This window comes from Heliangelus exortis, chromosome 21 (assembly GCF_036169615.1).
Source record: "Heliangelus exortis chromosome 21, bHelExo1.hap1, whole genome shotgun sequence".
Lineage (NCBI taxonomy): Eukaryota > Metazoa > Chordata > Aves > Apodiformes > Trochilidae > Heliangelus > Heliangelus exortis.
In genome coordinates, this window is record NC_092442.1 from 8,366,974 (window position 1) to 8,383,750 (window position 16,777).

Genomic DNA, 16,777 nt, shown 5'->3' on the forward strand with positions numbered 1-16,777 from the left:
AGTGCGGTGCCGCGCGCGCTGCCGGGAGGGGCGGGTGCGCAGGCGCGGTGCGGGCGGGCAGCCGGTGATGGCGGCCGTGGCGGAGTTGGGGGGTGCGGGCCCATGAGGCGGCCCAGGCCCCGCGCACCCAGCACAGCCAGGAAGGGGGCGGCGGCGCCGCGGCTCGCACCCGCGCCATGGCGGGAGTGTTCGACATCGACCTGGACCAGCCGGAGGACGCGGGTTCGGATGAGGAGCTGGAGGAAGGGGTGAGAACGGGGGAAGCCCGAGAACCGGCGCGGCGCGGGGAAGGGAGCGGGAGGCCGCTGCGGGGAGCGGCGCCCAGGGGAAAGGCCTGAGGGGAACGGCCCCGCGGGACCGGCCCGGGGGGGAACATCTCTCCGGAGGCCCTGCCCGGGGACACGGCTGCGGCGGGAGCCGGGCGAGGCGGAGCGCGGAGGGCGCTGCCCCAGCCCTGGGCCGCCGCAGGTGAAGCGGCCGCGACCGCGCCCAGCACGGGCTGAGCTGTGCCGGGGAAGGCAGCGCTGCGGCCCGGCCCGGTCCGCTTCGGTTCAGGAGTTTCGAACACCGCTTGTGCTCCGAGTAGGGCTGGGGTTTGGGCTCCGCGGGTTTCCCCGCCGAGAAGCGGCTGGCAGGCCGGCGGGGGATGCGGCAAACTTGCGGGTTTCTTTTTTTTTTTTCATTCCCCTGAGAAGATTTGTGTTGGGTTGGGTAGGAAAGTGCCGCAAAGGGTGAGTGGATGGGGTTTTGGGTTTTTTGTGTGTGTGTGTGTGTGAGTGTTTTTTTTTTTCCTTGTCACATGTTTGAACGTCAGTGCAGAAATGCTCATCTTTCTGGAACGGGCTAAAATCCTTGCTCTAGCGGCAAAATTAAAAGCAGAGCTTTAAAATGCTGCGTTAGATGTCTGTGTGGATCAGCTCTGGCTCATGCTTCAGTGAACGGCTCACCTTGTAATCTGTAGTTTATCACTTTGTGTTGTTCTTTCAAGGCTTTGGGGGAACTTTACTACAAGATCTCTGTTTATAATTTTCCAGTGCTGCTGTTGCTTTTTGGTGTTATTTTATATATTAAATCTTTGAGATTGTTGAAACTGCTACTGTATTTATTTTTTACTGTTTAAACACTAACGAGGTTCTGAGAGTTTTAGAGATACTCTGTATCACAGTTGGAATACTCGGGGTGTATAGAAACTGTAGAGCCATGGTTTGACAGCTGCAGGCTTGAACACTTCTCAACCTGCAGGAAAAAGCCCTGCCTGTCACCTCAATGATCAATAAAGTCCTTGGTCTAAAAAAAAATGCTGCTTGCATCACACTGCTAACGCTGCCAAGAGCAGGTTCTAATGGGGATGTAAAGAAGGTTCTCATGCTCTGCTAATTATCTCAGGGAACAATTAAAAAATCACTAGTTACTGTGGATTTTTAAAAATTGCTGACTGAATTTTTGATGGCACAACTAGGGGCATGAATGCATCTTGCACTGACGTTTTTTGCGTGCCTCTTGGCAAACAGGTAAAGGAGGACTTGAAATTTAAGCACAACTAAAAAGCAGGGAATATAAGAACAGGCAAGAAGGGGAAAGGTGGTTCACTGAAAGTTCTCTCCAGGTGTTGTGCATGTCTGGCAGGGAGCAAAAAGACATTGCAGGCAGTGCAGCTGAGATGATTAAACTGGAGGGTGTTCAATCTGGACTGTCTTGTGTAAAATCTGGGCTGTTTTGTCTGATTGCTGAGGTGCTGCTCTCTGGTACCCCTGGAAGCTGTAAGCCTCTGGTAGTAAAAAGAACAGATCAGTTGTAGTTTTGAATAGGCATGACCATTCTAGAAAGTCTGAAGAATTGTTTAAAAGGATAATTTACTTTTAAGCCGTATGGTTGTTTACACTAATTATTATGGTGAATAAAAATCAGCCTTAATTTCTGTGTTTGGGGTAAATGAAACAACTGTGGCCAGTACCCTGTTGCACTGCTTGGTTTTGTGAGATGAGAAGAAATCCTGAGAGTAGCAGAATGGTATCTAAAGGGGATTTTGTTCAAGTTAATACTGAGAATGAAAACCAGAGTTCTCAGGGACAAGGAAAGCACTTGTGAACTTTGCCAGAACCACTGGGTAACTTGTCAAGTTGTTTAGGAACGTGATGGGTGTTTGTTGAAGTTTTAAAAGTTTGTTTGTTGGCATCAAAAAATGTTTGTTTGCATTTGCTGGTAGGCTCAAGGGCAGCTTTAGTGGGTTTTATTGTGAAACAGATGTCAGTAAGCTGGATTTCTCTAATAAATGTTATCATGAGGACATGAGCTTGCAACTCTCTGACCTGGAAACAAACTTGAACTTTTGGACTCCATAATTGCTTGTGCTAGGAGGTGGAACCAGGATTTCAATTCCCCTCTTGATCACTCAATAAAATAAACCAGCCCCTGTAAACTGTAATGTTAGAGTGGTTTGGAAGCTATTAAAAGTTTCTAATTTTCTTTGGTTAGTGCTTTCACTTACATATTTTTAAATTCACTCCTTGGCTTGGTCTGCTTTTTGCAGATCTTAATGTGTTGCCTCTTTTTTTGTTTCTTTCTGGTTCTCTGAATTTCAAACATCACTTGATTTATCCATATTCAGTCTGAATTCCAGGCTGCTTCTCACTAAGTTGCAGCTGTTATCTGAATTATTGGTCAGAGAACCATACAAAAAATTAACATCAGAGTAAAGCTTAGCTTTTTCATTAATATGACTAATTTGGCTATTATCATTATGTAATATTAAATCCTTCTCAGTTAATTATTTGTTTCTAGTGCATATGGATCCCAGTTAATCTATTCACATAATCTTCACTGTTGTTCTGATTTGCATAACACTGTGTTAGGATCTTAAGAGTCATATAGAAGAGCAACTGTAAAGAAAAATCTAGCACCTTTATTTTTCAAATTCACCTGGGGGGGTGTGAAACTTACCTCTAATATTTCAGTGACTAATAGTGCAGTCAGTTAGAAGAGTGGTTCCCTGTATCACTGTTTCAGCTACATAGAATTATTACAAATCTTGCACAGAATTTTGTAGGTGTCTTATGGTGATAATTTAGTATCCCTGACCTTTAGGCTTATTTAATTACATAATATAAATTATAGTTAATATATATAACTGAAGGTGTGTAATAGACATCAGTGGATTTATTTTTAATGCTGCTTTTTAAATTTTAATTAATCTTCCTTCCACCCCTCCCATCCCCAGGGTCAATTAAGTGAGAGCATGGACCACGGCGGCGTTGGCCAATATGACCTGTAAGTTGCTGCTTGAAAATGTTCTGTATCATTCATGCCAGCTGCATATAGCTTCTGATTTTGTTACATTGTTAATTAGAAAAAATTGTCATTCTTGTTTAATTTTGAGTTGTTGCTAGTAGCTTCAACATTCCTTCCCATTAAAATTTGTGAATTGTATCTTAAACTAATAATAATAATAAAACAAATTCTGGCAAAACTTGCTGTTGTCTTTTAATCCTTGTCTCTCCAGCATTCTCTACCATATCTGAATAATATTTGTACTATCACTGTTTGCAGAAGTTTGTATGTTCTGTGCATTTTAGAAAGGCTCCAGCTGCAGATTTGCATGGCAGTCTGAAGCAGGTGAGAATTCAGAAGTTATGGTTTCAGGGTGCCATGTGAGGAGAAAGCAGTGATAGTTACAACATTTACTTTAGTAAGATCAGTCTGTTCTACAAAGCTGTAGAATAATTCAGAAGCATCACTAAATGATGGATCAGTCTGTTTGGTTTTGTTATGGCTTTTTCTGCAAGATATTTGTGTTGCAGAAGTCTTACCATGACTGGTGGGGCTGCTGAATGTGCTCTGAAATTTAAGCACACTTTACTGTCTTGAGGTCTTGTAGCAGTAGCTAAGTCAGTGTGAGGCTTTGGTCTTGTAAACTTAATTCTCGTTCAACAGAGATTGATTATGTGCTAAAATGAGGGAAACTGAAGGAAATCCTGATACTGTAAATCCCCAGAATTTGCAGGTGATCTTTTCTGTGCAAGTTGTAACTCACTGCTTTGCACACACCTCAGCTGAATTTGTGACGCTGAGAATTCTCCCAGTCCCCAAAGCAGTCATCCAGTTCTGTCAGACACACTGTGTGCTTTTCAGAAAGAACTTTGCTTGCATGATTTCATTTGATCGTTTTTGAGTACAGGTAGTCTTATATTCTTGTTTTGGTTTTATCCAGTGGCATGGAACATTGTGAAAAATTTGAGATTTCAGAAACTAGTGTAAACAGAGGTCCAGAAAAGATCCGACCGGAGTGCTTTGAGTTGCTACGTGTGCTTGGCAAAGGTGGCTATGGAAAGGTAAGGAACTCTTCTACAGAAGTAGATCCCTTACATGAAGGCAGTTAAAGTGCTCACTTGCTGCCTTTGGCAAGGTCTGATCTTCCTATTCTGTTTTCTCAAAACTTCAGTCCACCAAAAGGTGAACTCACCAGGCTGGGATCCTGGGACTTGGGTGACTCGGGAGAGCCTCACCAGCTGGTGGAGGCAGAAAATGTCCCAGACTGGTTGTGGTGCAAATCACTATCTCCTTTTACAATTTATAGGTGATCTCATCTCTTTTTTTGAAAAACTTTGTTGTTAACTAATGATGGCTCATGTGGTTGTGTGACAATTTTTTTTTTTTTTTTTTTTGGTACTCTATAGGTATTTCAAGTACGAAAAGTAACTGGAGCAAATACAGGGAAAATATTTGCCATGAAAGTTCTCAAAAAGGTAACTTGAATGTTCACATTCCACTCCTGTCTGAATCTAAAAAGATTTATCCCACCATTTAGCTTTTACGATTACCTAATTATTTAACATACCTAAAGATAAAATGTTTCATATATACAGTTCATATGCAGGTACAGCTGGAATTAAACTTTACATTGTTCTTAGCAGCTTGTCAGGAGGTTTCTTCCAACCTAAATTATTACATAATTCTATGAAATAAATAGTCTTAAACTTCTACAAAAAACCTTTCATGTGACATATAAATTGCACTCAATTTTTCTTTTTTTAATTATGTTGCTGACTGTTGTGTAGTGTTGTGATTTAGTAAAAAAAGGATTAAAAAAAAATTGGACTAAATATAAAAGTCTGCCTTGTTTAGCTTGTTCTTGTGCTGATGTATCCATGTTTTTTGTAGGCAATGATTGTAAGGAATGCCAAGGATACAGCTCATACAAAAGCAGAGCGGAATATACTGGAGGAAGTGAAACATCCCTTCATTGTAGACTTAATTTATGCCTTTCAGACTGGTGGAAAACTCTACCTCATCCTTGAGTATCTCAGTGGTCAGTCCATGAAATTCTGTTACCTGCTTGGCAGTTTATGTAATGAAAAATTTGCATTTCTTCCTGTACTGATGAAAGGCCAGCTCGCTGGTGGCATGGTGACTTAAACATGAAAAATATGTTACCCTATATCTTTTTAATATTAACCTAAATAAGCCTTCTAAATCAATACAGTAAAGATGAATAAAACAAAAAATAATTATTTCCCTTGACAATACAGGAGGGGGGGAGGATTTAATACCTTTTCTTCCATCAGACTTGTGATTCCTCTATGTTACCCTTAGATCCTCTGCAGTCATGTGGAATAGCTGAGGTTTTAGTCCTTGCAGGTTCTTTGTGAAACAAGTCCATGTTCTCTTGATTTCACAGATAGGGAAAACAGACACAGATTAGAAGCTATTTGCTCAAGCTGTGACAATAGGAAAAAGAGGGACAGAAATGCTGTTGTGTTTTGCAGTATGCCCTTTTGGTTTGACATTTCTATAGGTTGCTAGAGAATATTCTGAGAATAACAAAAGAGTAACTTCTCCAGGTATTCTGTGAAACAACTTTTTGTACAGCAGGACAGAATGCCTGTTGTTGATAGCTTTGCTGGAAAATAGACTTTTGACTAAAACCTATACTTTAATGTAATTTTTCTCTTGACAGGAGGAGAACTATTTATGCAGTTAGAGAGAGAAGGGATATTTATGGAAGACACAGCTTGGTAAGTGAAACTATTTTGGTAAATTAATAGTTTTGGGGTTATTTTGGAGTGCTTAAACTGTATACTCTTGACTTTGAAAACTATATATAACTGCTCTTTTCTATCATAGACTAGTGAAAAGGGCAGCTAACTGGCTTTGGGGAAGAGGCATGAGTTCTGTACTTACCAGTTTGTGCTGGTGTGACTCCAGCCTTAGTACAGAAGAGGGTCCATTGCTGGTTATTATTCCAGAGGGCTGTGGTAAAGGAGGTGTTTTGGGTTTTGGAAAAAAGACTGAGAAAAAACTTGCTGTAAATTTTTCTGTTCCTGGTCCATACACAATTTTACCAGCCAGTTATGGAATTTCTTAGTGACTATACTGGCTGTATTCTAACCATCAGACATGGGAAGTGACAAATTATTCTGACAAAGAGGAAACAGCCTTTTGAGTAGTGATATTTTATGTATAAACAAGCTGAAACAATCCTTTATTGATCAGGCTTCACAAAGCTCAATACAGGTGTGTCTTCCCCCAGAGCATGCCTGAGAAAAGCTTTGATGTCCAGACAGAGCTGTTGTGCAGGTGGCACTCTGGGTGCTGCCTCTGACCTTCTAAGTTTCTTTATTTTTCTTCAACTTTGTCATCTGAATGTGCTAATACAGATAATACTCCAAATAGATTCATGATAAGGTGACTGAGAACCCAAATGCATAATTTTGTAGTTCATGTTGGAGTCTCTATGCCTTTTGGCAAACCAAAGGCATCATCCCTTATCTCATTTATTCCTTCTTACACTTGTAATGCTGCTTTCAAGGAACCACTGCTACGTACACAATATTTTCAGTGGTTAAGGTGCTTTGCAGGACTGAACATGTCTAATTGCATGGCAAATGTTTCCTTTCAGCTTTTACTTGGCAGAAATCTCCATGGCACTGGGGCACTTGCATCAAAAAGGAATCATCTATCGTGATCTGAAGCCAGAAAATATCATGCTTAATCATCAAGGTAGTCCAAGTCTTTGTACTGAATTATTCAGGGCACTTCACAATTTGTCAAAGGCTGTTGGAAGCAAGCAGGAAAATTTGATAGCTTCCTTTCTTATCTCAGTGATGCTCTGTGATCTTTATTGTCTATCTTTGAATAAGTTTTGGTGGTTTCTCTTCACCGAGTGCAACACTTTCTCATGCAGGTATAATGCAGAGGTTTTATCTGTAAGTGTGATTATCTCATTCTGGTTTATAGCTGTATTGCTTTGTCAGACCATTGTAGAAATCTGGAAATAGTTCAGAGTTATTATATATTCATGTTAAAAATTCCTGGTGTTTAACGGTACTTACAAAGTTGTCAGAATTCTGGCAAGTCTTAAATTTTATATATTTAATTTCAGGTCACGTAAAATTGACTGACTTTGGATTATGTAAAGAATCTATTCACGATGGAACAGTCACACACACATTCTGTGGAACAATTGAATACATGTGAGCTGCATGATGAAACAGAAAAATATTTCACTGGTCTGGGGGGTAATGGCTACATTTTGCCTTTTCTTACTGATGTGCAGTCACTCTTGGAAATTTTACTTGATCAATGTGTTTTTGTTCTGACTGGTAGTCAGAATGAGTATTATTCTTGTTAAAATACTTCCATATTTTTCAATTTTTCTGATTATAGGGCCCCTGAAATCCTGATGAGGAGTGGGCATAATCGTGCAGTGGACTGGTGGAGTTTGGGGGCATTAATGTATGACATGCTGACTGGAGCAGTAGGTGCACAGTTATAATTGCATGTATTTCTCTTTGTAGCTCTTGTAGTTACCTGCATTCTAATTCAGAAGCATGTATACATACATATATATTTGAATATATACAAAATAGAAGTAAAAAATATAATTAAAATACAACTACACCTACGTTGACTAAAGCCATGAGCTGCTCTCATCCAAACAGTGATCTGGTAGTTCTGTTTGCAGTAACTTAATCTGCTTTATAAATTACTGAAGTGAGATGTACATAAATAAGAGACCTGAACAAGTCTATTTTTCCTCCCATTACAATGGTGCTTTCTAGCCTCCTTTCACTGGGGAGAACAGAAAGAAAACAATTGACAAGATTCTCAAGTGTAAACTCAACTTGCCTCCCTACCTCACACAAGAAGCCAGAGATCTGCTTAAAAAGGTAGAATTTTAATCAATGTCAGTGCTACACATGTATGTAGAAAACAGAAATGTAATGATTCCACCATGGTTATTCAGTCCATACTTGTTTTACTGCTAAGCCACCCATCTTGGTTTTGCATGGTTTACAAAGTGATTTTTCCCTGAAAATACAATTGTTTTCTAACAAGTGGGGGTTTTCTGATTATTGTGTGAAGTCTGCATGCCATTCATTCAAAGGATGATTCATGTCAGAACTAGTCGAGTCATAATAACATAAGTAACTTTCCTTTTTTGGATGTTATTTCTCCTTAAGCTGCTAAAAAGAAACGCTGCCTCACGTCTAGGAGCTGGTCCTGGAGATGCTGGAGAAGTTCAGGTAACTTTCTCTTAACTCAAGAATTCTTAAATTACTTCATTGAAAATAAAACAGCTTTCAGGGCACATCAGGGAAGGAGAGGAAAAAAACAGCCACGTGACAGCTGATCAAAATTTGAATGCTTCAAAGCTTAATGAAGGCATCTGTCTACCTAATTGATAATTTGAGATTGAAAAATTAACTTTTATCCTTTAGCTCTGTCTCCCAGTAGATCTTTTCTACTAGTTGCACAGTGCTAATTATCCAGTCAGCCACGTAAGAGCAATGGTACTCCAGGAGTCTGACAGAAAACCTGCCAGCTCCCATTTAGTGCAGCTCTTCCAAGAGAAAAGTGCTGTTTGTTTGCATTCAGTGTTGCATGGTTAAAAGTTAAGGCAGAACTCTGGTTCCTATTGCTTCCAGCTTGGTTTATTTTTTTTTTTGTGGTGAGATTGTGTCCTACAGAGTCCTGCTTATTTTACAGTTATGATAATTTGTCTCTAATGCAGTGGTTTCTCATTATTTTTAGGTATCTAACTTTTAGAGCTGAAAAATGTAGAGGTATTCTGCATGCCAACTGACTTTTTCTAATACTTTTAAGAAAAACATGATAGGGATTTTTGTTGTCTGACTTGGAGGTATGGTATCAATTTTCAGCTACTCTGATGCAGTGCTGCAGAATATATTACACTAGACCCAGATGTTTGAAAAGAAGGACACCACAGAGAGGATCTGAAAAAAAACATGCTTAATTCTTAAAATTTCTGTGATTTATACCCAGAAGGTGGATTATGACTCTGCTATTGCTAACTCTCCTAGGCTCACCCGTTCTTCAGACACATTAACTGGGATGAGCTGTTGGCAAGAAAGGTGGAACCTCCTTTTAAGCCCTTATTGGTATGTACTCAGAATGCTGGGACATATTCCTCATATGCCTTTGGGAAAGGTTTTAACCAACGTGGAATCCAAAGCTTGGAAACTCTCTCTTATGAACTGGAGTGGCATTGATTTCTGGTACTTTAAATAGTTACCTGCATCAGCTTGGGTCACTCAGATTCACTGTTGTGAAATTAAAGTGAGAAACTACTTGATGCAGATTTTTTTTTTTTTTTTTTTCCTTCTGAGAACTGATGCTATGTCAACATTTTAGAAATGAAAAACCTCTTTTAAGACTCCACACAGTATGAAATACTGGCTGCCATGAGCGTGCTGTTCTGCCTTATTACTCTGCAGTCACAGCATTCATCCATCACTGGAACAGCATCTCCCTTTTTTTATGTGAGAATAAATGTGTCCTCTGTTCAGTCTCCTGGAGGAAAAAGGTTCTGCTTCAGTTTTAATTCCTCCTGCTTCTAACCTGTTAGTTAAACAGACTTGCAAGTACAGTTATCTCTGAATTTCTGCTTCTAAATGTTATGCAGTAAGTCAGGACTTGGTTGAAACTGAGACAATAAAATAGTTGCTAAGCAAATGTAAATGAAGCCACTTAATTAAGCATTTTGTATGTTTGCTTATTAATATTTACAAAGCATCTTTTGACTTCTAGGCATTAATTAAAGTTTACCTCAAACCAGTGATGTGATGAATAAGCCTCTATTATCCTAGCTTGTATTTTGATAGTGTGGGGTGTCTTTTTTCCCTCTGGGTACAATTACTTTACAGCAGCAGTGGGTTTTGCCACCCCAGTAGTTCCTGGCTACTAAAAAAATATCACTTTAAACTAACATAGGCATGACTAATATTGAGCATACCACAGCATGAGGACTCCAGACCTTTTTTTCCCCCTCACCTTTTAAAAATAAATTCGGAATGATGCAAGACTCTTTATTTCCAAACAAATTACCTGATGAGAATTCGGGGTTTTTTTTCTGTTACTAGCAAATTTTAGAAAAATGAATTTGTACAAACCAGATGGTTTTTGAAAATGTGCTTCCATGGTTGCATGAAGTCCTGCACAAATGAATACCTGCTGCCTTTTCTGATACATTTAGGAATGAGAGAAGGGAGGTTGGAATTATATCTGTTGCTCTTTGACTGAATTAAACACTGAATTCATAGTTACGTGTTCCAGAGTTGTCATCTGTCCCTGACAGTATAAACACTTCTGCAAAAATGGGATAAAATTATCTGGAGGGAGACTTGGAGAAATTAATAGTTGCAGCTGTTGTATACTGGTTGTGACAAGGGCTAAATTGCAATAGACTGGCATTGTATTTCTAAAAGTTTTTGTTTGTAATTCGGGATTTTAGTGGTTTTTTTTTTGTTTTTTTTTTTTCAAGGCATCTTTTTAATTTCTGTTCCTTTTTGATCCATAATTTTTGCCCCTCCCCCTTGCCTTTATTTCTCAGTGTCAGTGCCCATAGTGACCTCCCACTGGCAGCGACAGGATCCCGACACCACTCCAGGGTTTTACTACAGCAGAGCTCTGCCAAAAACCTATGGAATGAACTCCATCCAGAGGCCACACAGCCATTTGGTTGATATCTGTAATATAAACCCTTAATCATTTTGTTTTTGCAAAGCAATCTGAAGAGGATGTGAGCCAGTTTGATTCAAAGTTTACACGTCAGACACCTGTTGATAGCCCAGATGACTCTACTCTCAGTGAAAGTGCCAACCAGGTCTTTCTGGTAAGTGAGAGAGGGATGAGCATGTAGTAACTGTGGAGAGATATGTTGTGTTGATTGCAAACAAAAGGGCATTTCAGGTAAATTGGTCCTGCTGAATCTTGCCCCCTGATGCTTGAAGCAAATTACTGTCATTTTAAATGCATTCTGCAGCAGAACTGAAATGTTGAGTAGCTTTGAAAATACTTTGGTTTGATAGTGCTGATGCCTTCTTTATAGAGATAAACCAGCTAACAAATGTTGCTTGCTTTCTGAAATGTCAGCATTCTAATTCATGGTTGCATTATGGACCCTGGTTGTGTGACTGCTTTCATAGTCATGCAGACACAATGTCCATTCTAGAGATGAAAATTAATTAAACTGAGCATGTCTGTGGGAATCTGGGATCTGAGCAGGAATCTCTGGGGTGAGCAGGCAGTCCTGCTGTGTGTCTCAGGAAGCAAGCTGACATTCCTATGTTTACATTTACTTTCCTTTTTGTAATTTTGTTTCCTATTTCATGACAAGAAGTGCTCCTGAATGTAAATCTTGCCCATAAGTTATGGTGCTTTCCTTCCTGTTTTGCAGGGTTTTACCTATGTGGCTCCATCTGTACTTGAAAGCGTTAAAGAGAAATTTTCTTTTGAACCAAAAATTCGATCACCTCGCAGATTCATAGGTAGCCCTAGGACACCAGTCAGGTATCTTTTTTTTTTTTTTTTTTTCCCTTTTTTTGGTAATATGATTTTTGGCAAGTAGATCTGCACTAGAAATAGAAAATGTGGCCTTTTGGTAAGCCCATCACTCTGCTAGAAGTGCAGCATCCATCCTATTTTGCAAAACCACATTATTAGAGACAAATCTGTGGTGTTTGGCAGCACAAGAAGTACTAATTTAGTGTTCAGTGCTGGTACAGCCTCCCAGTCTGGTGACTTTGGTACACTGTTCCTCTAGAACTGTTTGAGAACATCCTAAGTACTTATGTGCCCCTAAAGAATCATGTTAGTAGAGAAAATTTCTTCTGCAATCATCTAGAAATATATCCTGACTACTCAAATGAGAGAATTTTACTTTACAAGAGACTGTGGTAGAAGCTAGACATGGAAACTCTTAAAACTTCTGGAACTGGAAGGAAGAATTATAAATGCTTCTCAATAGGCATTTGAGTTCAGCTTCCTGCAGAGTCAAGGACATACCTTGGTGCTGTGTCTGTCTTCATCTCTGATTTTTATTTTTCTTGTTTTAAAGCCCTGTAAAGTTTTCCCCTGGGGAATTCTGGGGAAGAGGTGCTTCTGCCAGCGCATCAAACACTCAGACACCTGTGGAATATCCAATGGAGACAAGTGGAATAGAACAAATGGATGTGACAGTCTGTGGAGAGGCCTCAGCACCACTTCCAATCCGGCAACCAAACTCTGGGCCATACAAAAAACAAGCTTTTCCCATGATTTCCAAACGACCAGAGCACTTGCGCATGAATCTATGACAACACAATTTTTTTTTTTTTTTTTTTTTTTTTTTAAGCCTTTGAAGGTGGAAAACAAAGAATGGACATAAGCCCCCTTGAAGTTGAAATACGAGGGCTTGTATGGTTTACTTTTAAAAAGTGACAGTATCAAAGAGTCAGTCATTGCACAGAGTGACTTGGAAAGCAAAGAAAAACGGATTTTTTTTTTTCCTGTCAATCAATGGTGCATAAAAAAAAAAAACTTTAGCAAATGGTATTGCAGAACTCTAGGCACATCATCTAACGATTTGCAGTGACATCTTCTCACCTTATCAAGGATTTTTCAGCTTGATAGCTCGAAACTGACAGTATTAAGGGTCAGGATGTTGCTTCAGAATCACTGGTCTAGTTGTGAATGTGTCAAGGAGGGTTAGCCCTTTCACTAGGCAAAGAATGAAATGCCTGTATGCTTGCATCTGAGGGATCATTAGCATGCAAGCTTGGTTAAGCTGTTTCCTACAGTGGGGTGGGATCAAAGATGAAAGATAAAATTAATTGGTGTTTCACATTCAAAACATAATGAGGTTTTTTTTATATATAAAATATATATTTTTCAAATAATAGATTTTTTGATTCAGCTCATGATGAAAAGCATCCCAAAATTGAAAATGCAAACTTAAATTGGTTGCTGCGAAGAAAGCAAAGGCTCTAGTTCTGATTCTTCTTCTTCTTTACACAACAAATCAATAAGTGAATTGCTTAATTACCAGCTTGGCAATGTGGGGTGGGAGAGAACTGTTTCACTTGCTTACCCAGCTGAAATACCTGTTCCTGCAAATCCAAATGGATCTAATCAAATGGCAATGCTGCTATGTTCTAGGCTTAACTGGAAGCCATGGGCTCACACACACGTCCTGCTTATTTCATCCTTGTCCTCAGCAGACATTTCACTGGGAAACATCACTTTTGTATGTGCTAGTCCTTAGCTGGAGACAGCTGAATGCCTTCTGATTCTTACCCATAGAAAAGATAAGGAAAAAGTGCATCGGAATACAAGGTCAGTAGAAACACATAGGAAGCACCAGAGGAAACACAGAGTGTAAGGAAATAAACCTTTTTGGAACCAGTGGGTAAGAATTCGAGGATTTTTATTTTTTTAAAAAAGAAAACGTTCCTGATGGGGGTTCCCTGCCATTATACATTTCTAAATTTTATCAACATTTTTTTCTATGCTGGGGCAATAAATTTTGCTGATTGTAGGAGAAAAGTGTTAAATGGCCTTTCAGTGAATGTCTTCCACAGTGGGTCAGAACTTCAGCGACTTAATTTAGGAAACATGTTCTAAGGACAGTATTTATGTTTTTGAAATTGTCACGATCTGTACAAATGAATTACAGGTACAAAGAATAAAATAAAGGTAACTCTACCTTACTTAAATACTTCCTGCCTTAAAGAAAGCATTTCCATGAACATAGCTGGTGAAAGGGTTAATATCTGCAGAGCTTTACACTAGTTAGAGTGTGTATGGTGTGTGTGTGTGTGTGTATATGATCATGCAGCTGCATACAAGTCCTGTCACTTTTTGCCTGCCACACGTTGCATTATCTTTAGTCAAACTGTGCAAAGTCTACTTCTAGTGTTTCACAACAGTAGGGATTTTTCTATAGATTCTGCTTACTCTGTGTATACTGAATCTTTTTGAGCCATAGGATCCAAGCCATAAAACTCTCAGCATGTTGAATCCAATCACAGTGCTGTTTCCTAAAAGTTGCAGGTCAGAAGGATTCGGTGATACCGTGTTGATAATAGCAAAGAACCAACAAAAAGGATGGTTAGGATTGAGCAAAAATTCCAATTTTTTTTTCCTGATAAGCCTTTCGTTGGAAAATTAGGTTTTTTGTTTTTTTTTTTTTTAATAAGGAAAATCAAGTTACCTTATAATGACATAAATTGTACTGGAAGGTTCAATTTTTCATTTGGTAACAGGGCCACGGGTGACATGTTGTGAAACTGAGATCAGAAGTGCTCAAGTGTGTTTGTATTTTGCATATTGGCAAATATGCAACACTTCAAGCAGTGCCTCTCTCTGTGCCACTTGTTAACACAGGTTTCCTAACATGTTAACTGACTATAAAGGAACTTAAGTTTTGTTTTGTTTTGGTTTTTTAAGTAATAATTTTTTGAGGCAGAGCTCTCTTGGGCCTAGTTACAGCTAACAGTTGCTTTTTGGTTGGCTGGATATAACTGTCCAGTAGAATTGGTTTTAAATGGCTGGCAAGAATGGCAAGAGTTGTTTGTCTGGGTTCACTGATTAATTACAGCTACAATTAATCGGTTTGAAAATTAAATTTCATGTACTGTCAATGTTTCATCCCATAGATTCCAAGTTTAATTCCCTACCATAACTGTGAAACTTTTGGAGTGTGACTCAGACAGCAAGCACACACTATGCAATATGGTTTATCCTGTATTTATTTGTAAAAATATCAGACATAGATCCTCTATATATATATAATAGTGTCAAAATTACTAGTTGTGAACTAAGGGGAGTGGAGTTCTTGCTCCTGTCTGGCTATTTCAGATAAGTGCAGAATGCATTGACTATTGGAGAGCTTAACAAGTGCTTTCTTTTGTTCATTTAAAAATGTCTTAAATTTTTCATTAGAGTATAGAATCTTATTTTTTTTATTTTGTACAAGCTGCGCTTTTTTAATTATAATCACTGAAAAATTCACTATAATTTGATTTTATAGGATTTTTGTAGCATTACAAAAATATAGTAAAACTGAGGTTAATACCTGTTGTGGCTAACCATATAAAAAGTATTAAATCTTAAACTTGAACAGAAGTCATATTTTTTTTTACTAGATGTTAAATAGGGAAATATTTTGTTCTGCAGGTCATTATCACAAAAGGTTTATAGGTCAGCTGTGTTACCAGCAGTTTTTCTTTTCCCATTTTGCAAAAACTATTCTGGTATAAGATACTCAGAATTTCATAATTTTTCTCTGTGGGAGTGATGCATACATTTGATGCCATTCGTGTACTAAATTGTAATTTTGGGAATGCTGGAATAATTCCTACCAAGACTGTCTTAATTGTGCCATCTGACATTTGAATGTCATCCTGGTATTAGCTCATAATAAAAGATAAAAATAAATGAATCAATTGTTCTTTTGAATATCCCTTTTTTTTTTGTGTGTGTCTTGCTGTCTAAAAGCTGAACTGCTGGAGAACAATTAATAATTGAGTCCACTCTCACTATACAGTGGATGTTTACTTTGGGTCTATTATCTTTTTAATATTAACTCCCAACCTGCTCTCACTATTAATCAAAAAGTGCATCAAACATTGAGGGAAACTACTGCTGTTATTAGGACAGATGCTTGGGTTTTGGTTGTTTTTTTTGATAATTCTGTCTTTACAGCAGGGTAGTTGCTGTTTCATTTTGCCAGCTTGGAAGGAAATACTTTACCCTTCAGGGTAAAGGGGAAGAAGTAATTGAGAACAAGGCAAATTACTGAAATATTCTTCCTGCAGACCCTTGATGATATAATGTATATAGTTCCTATATATGAACTTCTACAGATTGTTCTCTTCTAGATGAACTTGGCTTTGTAGCTGTCTTCAAGAAACAAACTTGAGCCACATTAATAGAAATCAAGGTAAACCTTATTCTGTTTTTTCATCTTTCAGAGTTTACTGGAACTAAATATCCTCAACTACTGAATAAAATAGATGGGAAAAACAATTAAATGCAAATGTAAACATATGCTAATCCAAGTGACCTATTTTCATTAAGGAAGTGGGTAAAGTACAACTGTGGATCTAAATCCCTGCCTTTCCTGGCAGCTTGGAAGGGGAAGGAAGGAGGAGGAATTCATTCCACTTAGAACTTGAAGGGTCTGACAGCTGCTGATCAGTCTGATACCATCACTGAGGGGCTGGGGCTTTCAAAAAGTGGCTACTGATTGCCATTTGCCATCATCTTCACTGTTCTGTTTCCTGCAGGGTCAGACATGTGCTGGGTGTCTGTGTGTGGAAAGCTGGGCAGCTTCCCTGATTGGGCTTGGTAAGGAAGAGCTGCATCTGGATAGCATGATGCTGACAGCTGGATCAGAAAGGACATAATTCCTGCATGTAAGTTACTTTTTTTTCCTCTCTGTAATTAAGGTGACAGTGATTTACTTTATTTATGAAGCTTAAATCTAAACTGGTTGATC

General features: G+C 38.9%; 1 protein-coding gene across 3 annotated transcripts; it reads left to right on the plus strand.

Moving 5' to 3' along the window:
• Positions 1-5: 5 nt before the first annotated feature.
• RPS6KB1 (ribosomal protein S6 kinase B1) lies at positions 6-15,735 on the plus strand. 3 transcript variants are annotated; one of them, XM_071764729.1, is made up of 15 exons: positions 6-248; positions 3,218-3,267; positions 4,208-4,328; positions 4,674-4,742; positions 5,158-5,305; positions 5,954-6,011; positions 6,896-6,996; positions 7,379-7,469; positions 7,663-7,753; positions 8,058-8,165; positions 8,460-8,522; positions 9,321-9,398; positions 11,024-11,131; positions 11,696-11,808; positions 12,356-15,735. In XM_071764729.1, the coding sequence occupies exons 1-15, from the start codon at positions 177-179 to the stop codon at positions 12,591-12,593; spliced, it is 1,509 nt and encodes a 502-aa protein (XP_071620830.1). In that variant the 5' UTR covers positions 6-176; the 3' UTR covers positions 12,594-15,735. The 3 variants fall into 3 exon arrangements, with proteins under 3 accessions (XP_071620830.1, XP_071620831.1, XP_071620832.1); XM_071764730.1 differs by lacking the exon at positions 8,058-8,165 and having other exon boundaries at positions 7-248; XM_071764731.1 differs by lacking the exons at positions 6-248; positions 3,218-3,267 and adding an exon at positions 3,550-3,612.
• The last annotated feature ends 1,042 nt before the right edge of the window (positions 15,736-16,777 follow it).